The sequence below is a fragment of the Monodelphis domestica genome, chromosome 2, assembly GCF_027887165.1.
Source record: "Monodelphis domestica isolate mMonDom1 chromosome 2, mMonDom1.pri, whole genome shotgun sequence".
NCBI classification, from domain to species: Eukaryota; Metazoa; Chordata; class Mammalia; order Didelphimorphia; family Didelphidae; genus Monodelphis; species Monodelphis domestica.
In genome coordinates this window covers 234,598,798-234,617,099 of record NC_077228.1, presented here as the reverse complement: position 1 = coordinate 234,617,099, position 18,302 = coordinate 234,598,798, and the positions used below count along the sequence as shown (strand labels likewise).

General features: G+C 33.4%; 1 protein-coding gene across 2 annotated transcripts in view; it reads left to right on the top strand.

The window, feature by feature from the left end:
- RNF213 (ring finger protein 213) overlaps positions 1-18,302 on the top strand; it is a 149,586-nt gene that overhangs the window by 54,002 nt on the left and 77,282 nt on the right. For both annotated transcript variants that reach the window (XM_007482897.2, XM_007482898.2), the window contains 6 exons: positions 11,191-11,364; positions 12,024-12,173; positions 12,495-13,084; positions 13,913-14,075; positions 17,103-17,320; positions 17,823-17,963. In XM_007482897.2, the coding sequence (XP_007482959.2) occupies positions 11,191-11,364; positions 12,024-12,173; positions 12,495-13,084; positions 13,913-14,075; positions 17,103-17,320; positions 17,823-17,963 (1,436 nt within the window). The remainder of the gene's footprint in view (positions 1-11,190; positions 11,365-12,023; positions 12,174-12,494; positions 13,085-13,912; positions 14,076-17,102; positions 17,321-17,822; positions 17,964-18,302) is intronic.

The following is an 18,302-nucleotide window of genomic DNA, read 5'->3' as shown; positions in this document are numbered from 1 at the left end:
TATCAGTAGTTTTGATTTTTTTCACCTGAAAACTACTTGCTCATATTCTATGATGATTTGTCACTTGGGGAATAACTTGTATTTTTATGATTTTGTATTATTTTTCCTTATAGTTGAGAGATGAGACTTATCAGAGAAATTTGTTACAAAATATTTTCCCAATTTGTTGTTTCCCTTCTAATCTTGGTTATGCTGGTTTTATTTGCATAAACCCTTTTTAATTTAAAATATTAAAAATTATTTATTTTCTATCTTATAATGTTCTCTATCTCTTCTTTGGCCATTAATTCTTTCCTTCTTAGATCTTTTGATTTATGAAAAACTGGATTTGTAAGGTCATTTATTCTTATATTGTGTATCTAATCTATTCCATTGATCAACCATCTATTTCTTAGCCACTATAAGACTGTTTTAATTATTGCTACTTTATAGTACTGTTTGAAGTATGGTACTGTGAAGATACCTTCCTTCATAATTTCTATCTTGTAGTCAATACTGTGTATTGGTTCCAAGGGTTTGCCCAGGGTCACACAGCTGAGAAGTGTCTGAGGCCAGATTTGAACCTAGGATTTCCCTTCTCTAGGTCTGGCTCTCAGTCCACTGAGCTACCCAGCTGCCCCCCCCCCCCCATTTTCTTTTTTTATTCATTCCCTTGATATTATTGACCTTTTATTCCAGATAAATTTTGCTATTTTTCCTAATTTTATAAAATAATTTTTGATAGTTTTGATTGGTATGCCACTGAATAAGTAAATTAATTTAGGTACAATTTTCATTTTTATTATAATGTTAACTGGGTCTTCTCAAGAACAATTAATGGTTTTTTCCAGTAGTTGAGATCTGACTTTGTGTGAAAAATATTTTGTAATTTTGTTCATATAATTCTTGAATTGTGTTTGTCTTGGCAAATAGGTTCTCAGTCTTTTATATTGTCTAGAATTATTTAAAAAGGAATTGCTCTTTCTATCTCTTGCTGCTGGATTTTGCCAATAATATATAGAAATACTAATGATTTCTGTGGGTTTATAGTGTATCCTACAATTTGCTAAAGTTGTTAATTATTTCAATACGTTTTTAGTTGATTCTCTATGATTCTCTTAGTATACCGTATCATCTGCAAAGAATGATAGTTCCGTTTCCTCATTGCTTATATTCTTTCTTTTTCTTTTTCTTTTCTTATTTCTAAAAATAGCAGTTTTAGTACAACATTAATTAATAATGGTGATAATGGGCATCCTTGCTTTCACTCCTGATCTTATTGGGAAGGTTTCTAACTTATCTTAGTTGCAGATGATACTTGTTTATGGTTTTAGATAGATACTGCTTATAATTTTAAGGAAAAACACATTTATTTTCCTATGCTTTCTAGTGTTTTTTCTTAACAAGAATTGCTAGTGTATTTTGTCAGTGGCTTTTTCTGCATCTATTTAGATAATCATGTAATTTCTGCTTGATTATTGATATGATTAATTTTTCTAATAGTTTTCCTAATATTAAATGAGTCTTGTGTGCTTGGTTGAAATCCCATCTGGTCATAGGGAATGATCTTTGTGATATATTGCTATGGTCTCTAGTATTTTATTTAAAGATTTTTTTCTTCTATATTCATTAAAAGAAATAGTACAATATTTTTTTCTGGGTGAATTCATCAAAATAGTACAATATTTTTCTCTTCCTGTCGTAGGTAAAAGCACCATATTTGTGTCATAGGAAGAATTTGGTAGGACTCTTCTTTTGCCTATTTTCTCAATAGTTTGTATAAGTAGTCTGATCAATTTCTTTTTAAAATCTTTGATAGAATTCACTTAGGAATCCATTTGACCCTGCGAATTTTTTTCTTAGGGATTTCCTTGATAACTTTTCCTATTTCTTTTTCTGAGATCAGATTATTTTAAGTATTTTATTTCTTTCTTATTATTATTTTATTTGGTCAATTTCAAACATTATTCCTTGGTGACAAAAATCATATTCTATTCTTCCCTCCCCTCTCCTCCCCTCCCCCTCCGGTAGCTGATGCACAATTCCACTGGGTATTAAATGTCCTTGATCAGAACCCATTTCCATGTTGTTGGTGTTTGCATTGGAATGTTCATTTAGAGTCTACATCCCCAGTCATATCCCCCTCGATCCATGTAATCAAGCAGTTGTTTTTCTTCTGTGTTTCTACTCCCAAGAGTTTTTCCTTTGAATGTGGATAGTGTTCTTTTTTTTTAAGCGTTTATTTTATTTGGTCATTTTCCAACATTATTCATTAGAAACAAAGATCACCTTTTTTTTATCCTCCCCCTCTCCCCCCCCACTCCTCCCATTGGCGAAGCACAATTCCTCTGGGTATCACATGCTTCCTCAACCCAAGCTCATTTCCATGCTATTGGTTTCCATAGTAGGGTGTTCATTCAGAGTCTCCTCCTTCATATCCCCTCCACCCCTGTAGTCAAGCTGTTGTCCTTCCTCCCTGTTTTTACTCCCATTGTTTGTTCTGTGCTTGTGGGTAGTGTTTTTTTCTCCTTGATCCCTGCGTTGTTCAGGGACATTGCATTGAGACTAATGGAGAAGTCCATTACATTCGATTCTACCACAGTGTATCAGTCTCTGTGTACAATGTTCTCCTGGTTTTGCTCCTTTCGCTCTCCATCACTTCCTGGAGGTTGTTGTTCCATTTCCTTTGGAATTCCTCAACTTTATTATTCCTTTGAGCACAGTCATTACTTCAGGGAGCATTCATTACTTTCTGTAACTTCTTTTAAAGACGCTTCTTTGCTTAACTTCTGTGCCTTTCTCTACTTTTTTTCCTGGATAAATTATAGTCTATAGTTTTGCTTAGTACTGTCCATGGGGGAATTAGTGGTTTCTTTTGTACAAGTGGGTCACAGGCCTCCCCCACTCAAGTATAATTAGTGTGTATAAGCTTCTGGTGATTAAATCTAATAATGGGCAGAGGAGAGTTAATCCCATCTTCACAGCAGGTGAATTCCTTAAAACTCATTGATTCAGTAGGAAAAGTGTGTAATATACTCAGTAGGTAGTAGAAATCTGTCTTATCCACTAAGGAAGGAGGACAGGAAAGATAAGGGAAAGAGATTGGATGATAAAAGATAGGAAAGGCAGATAAAATAAGTTAATTGGTAAAAAGTAAAACAGATTTTAGAAGAGAAACTGAATAAAAAGAGGAAGAATGATAAACAAGAGAAAATGGGATGGGGAGAAATGCACAATTAGTAATCACAACTGAATGTGACACAGGGGATGAATTCACCCATAAAATTCAATAATATAGCAGAATGGATTAGAAACCAAAGTCTAATAACATTGTTTATAAGAAACACATTTGAAACAGAGAGTGTTAAAATATAACCCTCCAGCAGAATCTATCAGTTGAAGTAAAAAAAGCAGAGGTATCATGATTATCTAATTAAAAGGGATAATCATGAAAAGTATGTTGCTAAAAGGCACAGCAGGCAAGGAAGTAATATAAATAATGAACATATGCCCCAAATGGCACAGCATTCAAATTCATAAAGGAAAGGTCAATTATAGAAGGAAATAGTAAAACTACTAAGGGATCCTCAACTTTTCTCACTCAGAGCTAGATAAATCTCACCCTAAAATAAGAAAGAAGCCAAGTAGTTGAATAGAATCGTAAAAAAATTAGGTAGACCTTAGGAGAAAACTGAATGGGAATATAAAGGAATATGCCTTTTTTTCCCCCAGGGTACGTAGACAAAAACTGTCCATATGTTTAAGTATAAAAACAACCTCACATCCAATTATAGAGAAAAGTAAAAATATTAAATGCATCTTTTTAAAGTTAAGCTTATTAATTTAGGATGTTTTTCCATGGTTACATGATTCCTGTTCTTTTCCTTCCCCTCCTCCCATAACCAATGAGCAATTCCACTGCGTTTTATATGTGTCATTGATCAAAACCTGTTTCCATATTATTGATATTTGCAATAGATTGATCATTTAGAGCCTATATCCCCAATCATATCCCTATCAACCCATGTAATCAAGCAGTTGTTTTTCTGTTTTTCTATTCCCACAGTTATTTCTCTTGATGTGGATAGCGTTCCTTCTCATAAGTCCCTCAGATTTGTCCTGGATCATTGCTGTTATTAGGGAAATCCATTGCATTCGATTGTGCCACAGTGTATCCATCTCTGTGTACGATACCCTCCTGATTCAACTCTTCTCACTCTGCATCAATTCCTGGAGGTCGTGCCAGTTCACTTGGAATTCCTCCAGTTCATTATTCCTTTGAGCACAGTAGTATTCTTTACATCACCAACAGATACTACAATTTATTTAGCCATTCCCCAATTGAGGAATATCCCTTCATTTTCCAATTTTTTTGCCACCACAAAGAGCATGTACAAGTCTTTTTCCTTATTTCTTTGAGGTATAAACCCAGCAGTGGTATCCCTGCATCAAAGGGCAGACTGTGTTTTAAGGCCCTTTGGGCATAATTCCAATTTGCCTTCCAGAATGGCTGGATCAATTCACAACTCCTTCACTAATGTGTTAATGTCCCAATTTTGCTATATTCCCTTTCAACATTTCTTAACTTCCTTTGCTGTTATTAATCAATGTGCTAGGTGTGTGGTGGCACCTCAGAGTTGTTTTGATGTCCATTTCTCTGATTATAAGAGATTTAGAACACTTTCATGTGCTAATTGATAGTTTTGATTCTTTAATCTGAAAAATGCCTATTCATGACCCTTGCCCATTCATCAATTGGCTTGATTTTTTTGTCCAATTAATTTAGCTCTAAAAGGAGCTAAAAGGAAATTTGAATAATTAGGCCTTTGTCAGAGGTTTTTGTTATATTGTTTCCCAATTTGTTGCTTCCCTTCTAATTTTGGTTGCATTTGTTTTGTTTGTACAAAACATTTTTAATTCAATGTAATCAAAATTATTCATTTTATATTTTGTAATATTCTCTATCTCTTGCTTGGTTTTAAAATCTTTCCATTCCCAAACATCTTAGAGGTGTTTACTATTCTATGTTCCCTTAATTTACTTATAGTTTCCTTCTTAATATTCAAATCATTCACCCATTCTGAATTTATCTTGGTGTAGGGTGTGAGATATTGATCTAAACCTAATCTCTCCCATACTGTTTTCCAATTTTCCCAGCATTTTTTGTCAAATATTAGGTTTTGGTCCCCAAAGCTGGGATCTTTGGATTTCTTGTATACTATTTTGCTGAGGTCATTTACCCCAAGTTTATTCCACTCTTCCTCCCTTCTTCCTCTTAGTCAATACTATATTGTTTTGATGACCATTGCTTTGTAGTACATTTTAAGATCTGGTACTGCTAAGCCCCCATCCTTCACAATTTTTTTTCATTATTCCCCTTGATATTCTTGATCTTTTGTTCTTCCAATTGAACTATTATAATTTTTTCTAATTCAGTAAAAAAGATTCTTGGTAGTTTGATAGGCGTGGCACTGAATAAGCATATTAATTTGGGTAGGATTTTCATTTTTATTATGTTAACTTATCTTTCTCATGAGCAATTGATATTTTTCCAATTGTTTAGATGTAGTTTTAATTGTGTGAAAAGTGTTTTGTAGTTATGTTCTTTGTCTTCACAGATAGATTCCTAAATATTTTATATTATCTAGGATGATTTTAAATGTAATTTCTCTTTATAACTCTTGCTGCTGAGATGTGTTAGAAATATGTAGAAATGATGGTTTATGTGGTTTTATTTTGTTGATTATTTCCACTAGCTTTTTAGTTAATTCTCTAGAATTCTTTAAGTAGACCATCATATCATCTGCAAAGAGTGATAGCTTGATCTCCTCATTGCCTATTTTGGTATTAACCTTCTATTTCTTTTTCTTCTCTGATTGCTACGGCTACCATTTCTAGTACAATGTTAAATAATAGAGGGAATAATGGGCATCCTAGTTTCACTCCTGATCTTATTGGGAAGGTTTCTAATTTATCTCCATTGGAGATGATGCTTGCTGATTAAATGCATCTTTTTCAGATTGTAACACAATAAAAATTATATTCAGCACAGGACTATGGGAGCATAGAATAACATTTAATTGGAAACTAAATAATCTAATCCAATAAAATGAATGGGTTAAAGAACTAACCATATAAATGATGTTTCATTAAAGAGTATAATAGTGAGACAGCATTCTAAAATTTGTGGAATGCAGCCAAAGGTCTTTGGCGGAAATTTATATCTCTAAATTAGTAAAAAAGAGAAAGCAGATCAATGAATTGGACATGGAAGTAAAGAAAAGTAGAAAAAAAAACACAAATTAAATCCGCAACTAAACACCATAATGGAAATTCTGAGAATCAGTGGAGATATCTATAAGTTTGTGTAAGCACATAAATTATGAGAGTGGTGTAAAAGTTAAAATTAAATCTCAGTAATAAAAATATTATATTTTAAGAGATTCATTAATGATCATTAGAAATCAAGGAATAAAGAAGATACAAAATAAAGACCACATGCCCATGACTGATCAGCCAGTTCAAACACCAGCCTTACCACCACCAAGCTCACGTCCTTGCTTAATAATGTCTACAGGAAGTATGTAAGGACAGGAAGTAAGTGGGCACCTTGATATGTAGTTCTTTTTTTTTTTTAGAGTAATAGATTTTCAATTATATATTTCCCCCTGAGATCATCAAAAGTAGGGTAAAAAGATGAAAAAATAGAGAGCTATATAGGTTACTTTCCTTATTGTTCCACTTAGCTTGCTATTCTGTGGCTGCCATTAGGGCCCCCTAGCCATGTTCACAGGGAAGTTCAGCCAGCAATAAACCTTGAAGAGATGAGAGAGAAATCCTTCTTGCCTCAATTTTATCAAACATTTTCCCCGCCCACTAACTGTCTTGAGAGCCAACTGTATCTTCCTATTTTGCCTTGGCTGCCCAGCAGAGAAGTGCGGGGGACATCTGCCTTGCCCCTTGTCCTCTGATCTCTTGACTCTATTGTTGCCTTTCTTTCAGCTGCCATTCTATCCTCTTGATCTGATTTACTCAATGATTTCCTTTACATAATCATTTTCTTTGGGTCAAGGTAGTGGATCAGAGTTGATGTCACCTTTGAGGTTGCAGAGAGGAGAGTAAATATTCTTTGAACAGTTAAAACAAAAAAAATTACAAAACTAGAAGCTTAAAGTTTTATGAAAAAAAATAGGTAAATATTTGGTTAATTTCATTAAAAAATAAAATTAAGTTTCTAATAAAAATGTAAAGGATAAATGCATTAACAATGAAGATAAAATTAAAGTGAATATTAGGAATTACTTTACCCAATTATATGCCAATAAAACCAATAAACTAAGTGAAATAGATAAGAATATTTACAGAAAATAAACGGCCTATATTAACAGAAGAAATAGAATCCTGAAATAACTTTTATCTTAGAAAAAAAAATGAAGAAGCCATAGATTTCCTTGAGAAAAAAATCCCCCAAATTATGTGAATTACAAGTTAATATCTATTAAAATTTTAAGAAATAATTAACCACAGTACTATATAAAGTATTTGACAAAGGAGGTAATGAAGGGGTCCTATCAAATTCCTTTGGGAATTTGATTTTATACAAATATGGTTTTAATACCTAAATTAGGGAGAAAATAAAAAAAGGAAAACCATAGTCTTAATTTCCTTAATGAATATCTATGCAAAAAATTTTAAGTAAAATACCAGCAAGGAGATTACCACCATTCTCTGAGTAAATGGGATTTATACCAGGAATATATGATTTGCTCAGTATTAGGAAAATTATTAGCATATTTGACTATATCAGTAACAAAACAGAAATTATGATTATCTTAATACAGAAAAAGCCTTTGACAAAATGCATCCCTTATTCCTTTTAAAAACATTAGAAAGCATAAGAATAAATGGAGCCTTTCTTAAAATGATAGGTAGGTAGTATCTATCTAAAATGAAGAATAAGCATTATAGATGATGGGAATAAAATTGAAAGAGTAATTAATTTCTCACAGGTAGGTTGAGTAAACATAATAGAAATTACATAATAATAAACAAATAGAAATTGTTAATTCATTCAGTCCTATATCAATCAAACTACCAAAGAAATATTTTATAATGGTAGGAAAAATAATAAAATTCTTCTGAACAAGGTCAGGAATATCAAAGGGAATTAATGAAGCAAATGTGAATGAAGGTGGCCTAAAAATTCCAGATTTCAAACAATATTGCAAAATGATAATCATCAAAACAATTTGATACTGCTAAGAGGGGTCGATCACTGAAGAGATTGAGTCAGAATGCTAAATAATAAATGACCCTTGTAATCTAGTGTTTGATAAAACCCAAAGTTCTAAGCTTGGTGGGTAAAGGAGAAAGCAGTTTGGCAAAAATGAAGCAAAAATGTCTCATCTGATATACCAACATAAGATTGACATAAAGAGTCTTTATGTCTCAGAAGATCATCGAAAAAATATATATCACATCTATGGATGAGGGGAGAGTTTTTGACTAAAGAAGAGAGAAAATTAGTCATAGGAAGAAAAATTGGTAATTTTTATTTCATGACATTTTAAAACTTTTGTACAAATAAGTAAATTCAGCCAAAATTAAAAGGAAAACAGTACTTGGGGGTATAATGAATGAAATTCTCCCGAGGCTTATGTATGTTAAATTTAAAATATTAATTCATTAATAGACTATTTGATTTTTAGCTAGCTAGTAGACTCCCTCCACAGTCTGAATAGAGCCCACAGAATTTAAGCCAGGGCAGTAGGTGGAACTTGGGCTTGGGGGAAAGGAGGGGGTCCAAGAGAGAGCAGTAATTAAGCAGCTAAATTGGGTGTGAGAAGAGACAGACCTTCTGACTCCTAAGGCAAAATATATCTCTTTTCACATCATCCAGTCCCTCCCTTGGACATCTGATTAGAAAACAGGCATGTGGGAAGTGAAATCAGAGACCTCGACTTCTCTATCTCTATTACCAATTTATCACAAGAAGAAGTGGATCTTGGGAGGAATCTCCAGTCTACCTTTTCTTCCATGCCAGAGTGGCTACCTAGTGTACTCTTTTCCCTATAAACAAAAGCAAACCCAATGATATGCCCTTAACTCTGTTTTCCTTATCAAAGACAAAAGATACAGGTAAAAGAAGGAACAATTCAACTCGCTTTCATGAGTTTGGGAGTAAAGACTATTTTATAGCTTTAAAATCTAATCATTCTCTGGTGCGAAAGGCAAAATCATTTCTCAAAAAATTGATTACAGTTCACTATTGATTTTCTGTTTATGTGTGGGATTTTTACATTAAGTTTCACTAAGAAAAGCCTCGGAAATTTTATGTGAATTGATGCCAAGTGAAATGAGAATAACCAGTAGAACAATGTATACAGTAATAGCAGTACAACTATGAAAGACTTAGCTACTCTGATCAAGGCAATGATCCAAGATAGTTCCAAAGGACTTGTGATGAAATCCAGCTTCAGAGACAGAACTGATGAACACCATACAGATTGAAACATAAAAAACTAAAGCAAAAAAAATGGGTGGTTTTTTTTTTTTGTGAAACTTAAAAAAACAAAAACAACCCTTTTTTTTTGCCACATGATTAATATGGAAATATGTTTTGCATAATATCACACCTATTATTAATGTCAAGTTGCTTGCCTTCCCAAGAAAAGAGGACGTAAAGGAAATTGAAATTCAAAATTTTATGATATTATTGTTAAAAATTTTCCATGTAATTAAGAAATATTTAATGAAATAAAATATAGTGCTAAGGTAATTTTATAGATATGAGAAAAAGACATGGATTAGCATTGGCTGATGTTTTCTTGGTTTCTTTATTTTGATAATAATGCCCCCTACATATATTCTGTTCCTTTAGAATCTTTCCCTTTATGAAATGTTGAAATTCATTTTCTAAATATCTTCAAAATTATAAGCACAGATTTCTTCTCTCTAGTTATTTTTACCTACCAGTATTTGTGACTTCATCTTACTAATTTCCATTTCAAGTTACTGATAGAATTAGTCACTAATATCCAAATGCCATGGTACCACTGTCATCACAAGGAGGATCCATTAGTATAGAAATGTTAGCACCTCTGTATAATTTTGCATATTACTGTCTCTTTGCAGTTTCATGTAAAAAATAATTGTGCAAGTTGACAGGTTTTAAAATAAACTTTTCACAAGTTGTTTACCCCCTCCCTTTTATGTGAGGAGATACTATCAGTTGGAGGTAAAGACTTGATATGTAGATCTGGTAGTTGGTTATCTTAATCAAGGTGGGAATTGAAGCCAAGGGAATAGGTGAAATCATCAAAGAGAGAACATAGAGAAGTACTGAGGATGATGTACACAGTCTTGGGTGTCCATGCTTAAGGTGTAGGAAAAAACATTGAGCGATTAAAGGATCAGGGAGTGAAAAAGAGGAATCAGCAACAGAGGAGTAACATTACTGTCATAGAAGTCAAGGCATTGTCAGGTGTCCATGAGATTTGCAGTTTCCAATGCTATGCAAAGGTTGAGAAAAGCTGAGGCATACGAAAAACCATTCGTTTTGGCATTTGAAAGGTAATAACCTGAGACAAAGCAGATTTATTAGAGTGGGAGGGTCAGGAACCAGATTGTAAGATGTTCAAGAGTGAGTGACCAGTAACGAAGAAGAGCCATTCTGTGTTGCTATCTCTTTGTACAAATATGGGATGAAAAGGAAGGAGGAACTTTTTATACTTGAGATATTAGTGTACATTGTTCTAAGAGTACAGTTAATTGTACTGCTTTTAGTTTTTATCACTTGAAAGTCTTACCTTGATGAATAGGTAAGTGGCTAGTGAATTCATTTTAATCCTTCCTCTTGTAGAAAAGTAAATACAGCTAGAGATACAGCAAACAGTATTGGTTTTCAAATCAGAGGACTCAGGTTCAAATCCTGGCATAGCCATTTCTGTCGAAGTGATTTTTGGCAAATTTGTCCTGATGGGCCCAGTTTCTTCACTAATAAAATGATAGGATTTAATGAGATATTTTATAAAGTTCCTTTCAGCTTAAATATATATGAGCTTAGAGTTGAGTGAAAGGTTTACATGATACAAGAATGTTAGGGAGTAGTTGATCTTCATATACAGAAAGAAAAATCTTGAATTTTGTGTGCACCCAGATTAGATAATGAAATTCCTGCTTTGTTTTAAAAATTGCCCTATTTTTTCACAGGAAGTGATCAGAAGATACTGGAGGAGATCACAGAAGATGCAAGGAAGTTGATGGCCATTGCTGACTCTGTGTTTATTAGAATTACTTGTGATCTCCTGAGTGGAAAGCTTCTATATAGTCATATGAACCTAATCGAAAAGCACAAGAAACAACTTCTACATTTGTGGAAATTAAGTAAATGTTGATTTTGGATGTGGGGTTAATCCAGATAAAGGGTTATAAAGCATCTTAGTAATAAAACTGTTCTTTGTGTATTGATTATGGAATTTAGCATGTATTAAATGCCTATCACATGCAAAGCACTGGGAATATAAAGAAAAATAATCAGCTTCTTCTCTCAAGTTACTTATTTTCCACTGAGGAGTATAACCTATATACAAATAAATATAGAGTAACATAATTAATTTTCAGAAGTAGAATGTGTAAATAACAAATTGGGGAATCAGGAAGGGGTTTATGGAGATGGTAATATCTGAGCTGTGCTTTGAAGAACAGTAGAGATAATGAGGGACTGTATTCCAGATCCTGGTGACTAATCCAGACACAGTGAACTATGATGGAGAGTAATATGAAATAAGGACTCACATGTATTCTGTGCCCTATTGAATTCCTAATTTAAGAATAGATGTAATGTTTTGAAGTGCTCAGTAGACCAAAATTAACAGTTTGTTAACTATGAGCATTTGGATTGAAGTAACTTAATGACCCTTGAGAAGGTGTCATTTCTTTGGATATCAGTAATTGTGTATATCAAAGGGGGCAGAAATTGGGCCATAGTTTGGAATAATTAAAGGATGTATGTGACCATTATCATTGAACATTTTATTTTCCAGAAAACAATAATCTTTCACCCCAGGAGAAAGAATTTGATTTAGAAAAAGTATTAAGTTGGAGAACCTGTGAGTTACAATCTTTAAAAAGAGAGAGAAAATTTGTGGAGAGTCTTTTGAAGTTGTGTCGAAAGGTGAAAGAATTTGTAAAAGGTGATGTCCTGGATGAATTTACTTTTTTTTTTTTAAGTGTTTAAAGGGGAAAAAGATTAGGGAGTAGACATAACTATAGAGTTTAATTTCTATAGAAGTAACTTATTTGTCTCAAATTTGAGGAATAAGTCATGTAATAGAAAAGTAAGTTCTTTCCAAGTTATTGGAGAAAAAAATTCCTGTAAGACCTGTATTCATTTTATAATATTATTTAATTGTATAGTGACTTGACAAGTAGGACAAGTATAAAACTAAGTGTTATCTGTCGTAATAATTGTGAAATTTGACTTCTCAACTTTAATTTTCGTTATTCTTTCAAAGTGGACTTTGGGGATATTGAAAAGAAACATTTGGAAGATATTAGTGGCAAAAGAATTGATGAAGTGGTAACAGTGGGAGAACTGCATTTCTCTCCTGTGTGTGAGCACAAGACCTATTATAACCTGAATCCGTGGTTACTGGAGATGGCCAAAAAAGTGGACTCCTTAAAAGACAGCTACATCTTTCAAGTCTGCTGGGAGGAAGAAGCTCAGTCACTTGGGGAGCATGATGATGACTCCTCGGTGCTCATTCTGAACCTCAAGAATGTATATGATGTATTATACTCTCCTTGTCACAGAAGATTTCTTAGGCTTTATAAGGATCTGAAGTCAGGAGAGCTCACATTTGCTGAAGTACATTCTGTTTTCAAAAACTTTGTAAACAAGTATGATGATCTTACAAGAGACCTCAAGATCATGTGCAGGCTGGATGCTAATGACAAGCAAGACTGGATCAGTAAGCGGGTTGAGCAGATCAAGGAATATCACCACCTACATTTGGCTGTTGATTCAGCCAAGGTCATCTGCAAAGTGAAAGATGACTTGGGTTTGACTGGTAACTTCAGCGTCCTTCAGATATTCTTAAGCTTTGTAAGTATGCTTGAGATTGTTATGAGGTAATCTATATCAAAAAACTTTTGTGACTTAGAGGTTTATAGCTTTTTAAAACCTACTAATTCCACAAGAGGCTTTCCTTAAGAGTATTGGGGTTTTCTTTGTCTTATACCAATATTACATATATTGCTCAGAATGCCCAAAGAGGTTTAAATTTTTATCTCTGAATAAAATTTAAGAATTTAAATAACTGATCATTGGTTAGTTAGAAGAGATTTATTTTTAAGAGGGTATATTAGCATTGAGATGTTAGGAAAGGAAAAAGGATTTTTTTTCTTTTGGGATTTTCATAGAGGTGCTTCATCAATATGGAAGGGTATCTGGTTTCTGAAGTCCATGCCCCTAGAATATAAACTTTACTAGGCCCTAGCAGTCATAAAAGCCTCAGAAGTTAGCTTTGGTGACACTTTGCTGTCTGAGGACAAGCTGAACTAAGTTCAAAGAAATACTTCATGAAGTCCCTAGAATATATATTTTTGCCAGCTATGTGGCTCGGGGTAGAGTCCCAGGCCTTGAGTCAGGATGACCTGAATTCAAATCTGGACTTAGACATTTGTTATCTGTGTGACCCTAGGCAAATCATTGCCCAAATTATCCAACAGTTATTATGAAGAGATAACATTTTTTAAAAGCACTTTGTAAGCCTTAAAGCAATATATAAAGATTAGTGATTATGATGATGATGATAATGTACCACATTCTTCATTGTGGAAGTTCAGAGAAAGAAATTCTACCAGGGCCCCCCTACCCTTTAGGATTTTATGTGGTTCATTCCCAACGTGCAATAAAATTTTTGCCTTATAGACCGATGAATTTAATGTTGCCCATGAGAAATTGGATCGTATCAGCAGTCAACTTATACAGGCCAAACAGTTGCTACAAGATATTGATGAGACCCGGCGTCAATGTCTGGAAGAAATCTCATTGAGGAAAGAATTCATTGGCTGGGTCAAAATGGCTCTTGAAGGTAACATTGAATTACTTTTAGGAAACCAAGAACCCAAATTGATTTTTTCTGATCCACCAGCCTTCTAGTCAGTTAAGTGTGTGATCATTTGACCATGATAAATGGACATCATTTTACAGGTTTTGGGATTTGAAAGGTCTAGTTCAAAACTATACCTGAACTACAAGTCTTCTCCAACATACTTGGCTAGTGTTCATCTAAAGTGTTTATCTTGGGGATAGCTGGGTAACTCAGTGGATTGAGAGCCAGGCCTAGAGATGGGAGGTCCTAGGTTCAAATATGGCCTCAAACACTTCCCAGCTGTGTGACCCTGGGCAAGTCATTTGACCCCCATTCCCAGCTCTTATATATACACAGTATTAATTCCAAGATAGAAGGTAAGGGTTTTAAATTAAGTATTTATCTTAAAGGAGGTTTCATCAAATTTTCAAGATGGGTCACTCCACTTCTTTTACATAACAAAATTTTTCTTCATATTAAGTCTCAGTCTCTCTCTTTGTAACTTGGCACACTTCTCTCTCACCCCTTCTCCCTGCTAAATATTTCCAGTTGCTTCAAATACATATTCTTATATGATATAATCTCAGAGTCCTTTGCCGTTCAACTTAATCTTAATGCTACAGATTATTAGTGTCCTTACTAAATGTAGTATTTAGCACTGAACAAAATATTCTAAGAACTGCCGTATTCCTTTACATGCTACTTCCTTGAATATAGCTCAAGATCTAATTAGCTTTTTAGGATTCTATTTTCCTTTGATTCATTGAGTGCATAGTTACTAAAGTATCTCATTGATAAAATTGTTAAAGTATATAAGGTCAAGCACCAATCCCTGGGGTACTTCTCTAGGACCATTTACTCATTCATTTATTTGTTTATTATTTTGTAGGACCTTAGATTTGCAATCATAAAGCATTTCTAAAAGTATTTATATCTGTTTCTTGGGTTTTTGGGGGTTTTTTTGTTTGTTTTTTAGATGGAAGAAACTAAGGCCTGGATAGGAGAAGCAAATTGACTAACATCAGAAACACATAGTGGAAGAATCAGTATTCAAATCTAGAGCCTCCTAATTAAGGATTCTTCTATTACTTCACACTGTGAACCTTAATCCACCCAAAAGAGCTATATCATCAATTATGAATTATCAACTTTCCAACAAGAAAAGCATAAATACCTATGCCAGATGCTCTTTGTTAGGGTCTAGGTAAATTAGACTTCAGGTTCACTTAGCATTCTAGTAGTAATGCTGTCAAACAAGGAAGTAATATTAGTCTCTTAGCATGCATCATGATGACATACTGAATCTCTGTAATCATTCCTTCTTCTAGTTGTTTGGTAACTATTCCTTTAATAATAATCTAGAATTACTATAGGTATCAAGCTTGCTAATGTGTAACATGAGTATGTCATTTAAATTCATGACTTTCACAAGTGAAAAGAATTTACTTTTCTTTCATTTTCCATCACCTCACCTCTTTTTTAAGTGCTTGCAGTTTCTTGGTATATAGTTCATCTTGATCAACTCATCAAGGGAAGCAAAGTGCTCTCTCTCTCATCTCCCTCCTTATCCTGAATGTCTGCCTTATTAGTAATTTTTCTAATTCAAAGGTTATTTTCCTTGATAAAGAAAAGAAACAGAAGTTGAATTGTTCTGTCATATTTAGTCATGTGTTATCCTTCTCAAATGGTGGTCCTATCTTCATAAATTCTCCTCTTTTCTCAAAGGTAGCTAATTGTTCATCTTTGTATCTATGGTATATATACTTAAGAAAGAGTTTTAGGGTCATTTTTTTCACATACTTCTCTTCCCCGCCCCCATTTCCACAGTGCCATTTTTAGTTCTCGGTTCCCCATACCTTTTATTCCTTTCTTTCACCTGAGTTGATATTTTATGGTGAAATCATTTTGATTATCATAACACTTCAGTTTTTTAAAATTATATTATTAATATTTAACATAACCAACTGTTTTCCTAGTAATTATTTTTATTTTATTTTATTTCAATACATTTAATCATATTTTATCATATTATAACCATTCTTTTGTTCACCTCTTCTAAGACTGTAGAAGGATTTTTTGTTTTTAACCTCATTCATTTTTCCTCTTACAATTATAACCAGAGTATGTTTATATTCTGATACTGAATTTTTTAACTTTAGATTTCTTTATATTCTTCATATACCTATTAGCATCACAGTTATAGTATTCCATTATCTTAAAGAACCACAGTTTATTTCTGCTTTCCCTTACTTTTGGATATTTATATTTTTCAGAAATTATTATGGTTGGACATTTCCAGTTTTTGGAAATTATGTGTAATGTTTTTAGAAAGTATTAAAACAGCTTTACTTTTGATTTTTGATAAAAATTTCATAGTATATTCCTGATAATGTAATGTTTGCATCAAAGGGTATGGGTCACTTATTGCCCCGAATACTTTCAATGGGACTGAAGCTTTGATTATGAGTGGACAGAGAGAGAAGGAAAAATTGAAGTGGAAAAAAATGAGACAGGGAAAAAATAGTGGGTAATGGGAACAAAAGAAGTAACAGAATGTGTCGTAAGGAATTGTAAATTATCATTAGTAGTTAATTATTGTAATATGTAGCTCTTTTAGCAGTTACCCTTCTTTAATAATATCAGTAAGGTTTATAGGCTATATCTAATTGATTTTAATGATTCCTATGTAGTCGATAAATAGGCATAAACAATTTTTAATTTTACTTTTTAAAATTTGTGATACCAGACTCTTCTTGTTCCAGACTCTGATTCATTGGTAGTAGAGTTGTACAGACAATCTAGAAGTTTAATTTTTTTGTTTGTTGTTTATTCACTAGCTTGTAACTGAGTTCTACAATTATTTGCATTTTTCTGAAATAAAATAATAAATCAACAGTTCCCAATTATTCATTCCCTATCAAATATCCAAGCCAAATATTTTGTAAGTGATCATTGTATGAGCTTTTAGTATCCCCATGCTCAGAGAAATGAAGTAATATATACTGATGTTGATATCTTCTTCCCAAGATATTAATGAATTAAAGGTGTTTGTGGACCTGGCTTCCATCTCAGCGGGGGAGAATGACATGGATGTGGACCGAGTGGCCTGTTTCCATGATGCTGTGCAAGGCTATGCCTCAATACTATATAAGCTTAAGGTTGGGGCAGGCTTTAATGAGTTCATGGAACATTTGGAAGAACTGTGGAAAGCTCTGGAAAATGACCAGCATTTGCCCAAGAAACTTGTAAGTATCAATTTTGGCTTCAGGAGATGGTTTCCATTTTACTTATTTCTTCTTTGCAATTTTCAAGATTTCATTTGACTGTTTGACAGAATTTTGAAAAGTTTTTTCCAGTTTAAGTACCTATACAAGAGAAATTTAGTGATTGCCAGTTTGGAAGTTGGAAAAACTTAAGAAATATACTTTGTCATTTCCATTTTAACTATTGTAAGAAATCTCCCTGCCAGAAATAAAAGCATAGTAAATCCATTGTTTTAATTCTCATCATTGTCCTTATGACTTTACTAACAATAATCAAGAATACGTAATGTTATGTTTTTGCTTTTACTTATTACTCTTCCCCATTATTCCCAAGACTAGGCTTACAAATCAAGGCAGAAACACTGACTTTAAGAGGTGCACAAGAATTGTGTTGGTCCTTGTGTTTATAGGTTTCTTGGTTAGAAGAGTGAGTCAATGTGGTCCTTTGGATTTTGGTCCATATCCTCTTTTATTTTCCCAACAGCGTGACTCTGCTCGGCACCTGGAGTGGCTAAAAACAGTAAAGGATAGTCATGGATCTGTAGAATTGTCATCTTTGTCACTAGCAACAGCCATCAACAGCAAAGGCATCTATGTTATCAGACCTCCCAAAGATTCCCAGAAGGTAAGAGATTTGAAGCCTTTATTCAATAGGGATAAGTGCTCTTGTTACAGAGGTTTCATAGGAGGCCATTCCTCTCCTTCTGGATTTCAATTAGTATGTCTTCTCTTACTTTATAATCATGTGTTTGGGTATGTTTGAAGATTGCCTAGTCACTAAGCTTTCTTCTACCTAAATGATGGCTCTATCCTTTTTAAGCTGAAATCTATAATAGCTCAGTGTTTTTTAGATTCTTTAATCTTTTTGCCACTTCTGCCTCATTTCCCAAGAGTCTGAGTTGTTTTTGAGGTTCTCTCAAGGGTCCAAGTAATTTCACTGGTATAGCTGATCTAAAAGAAAACT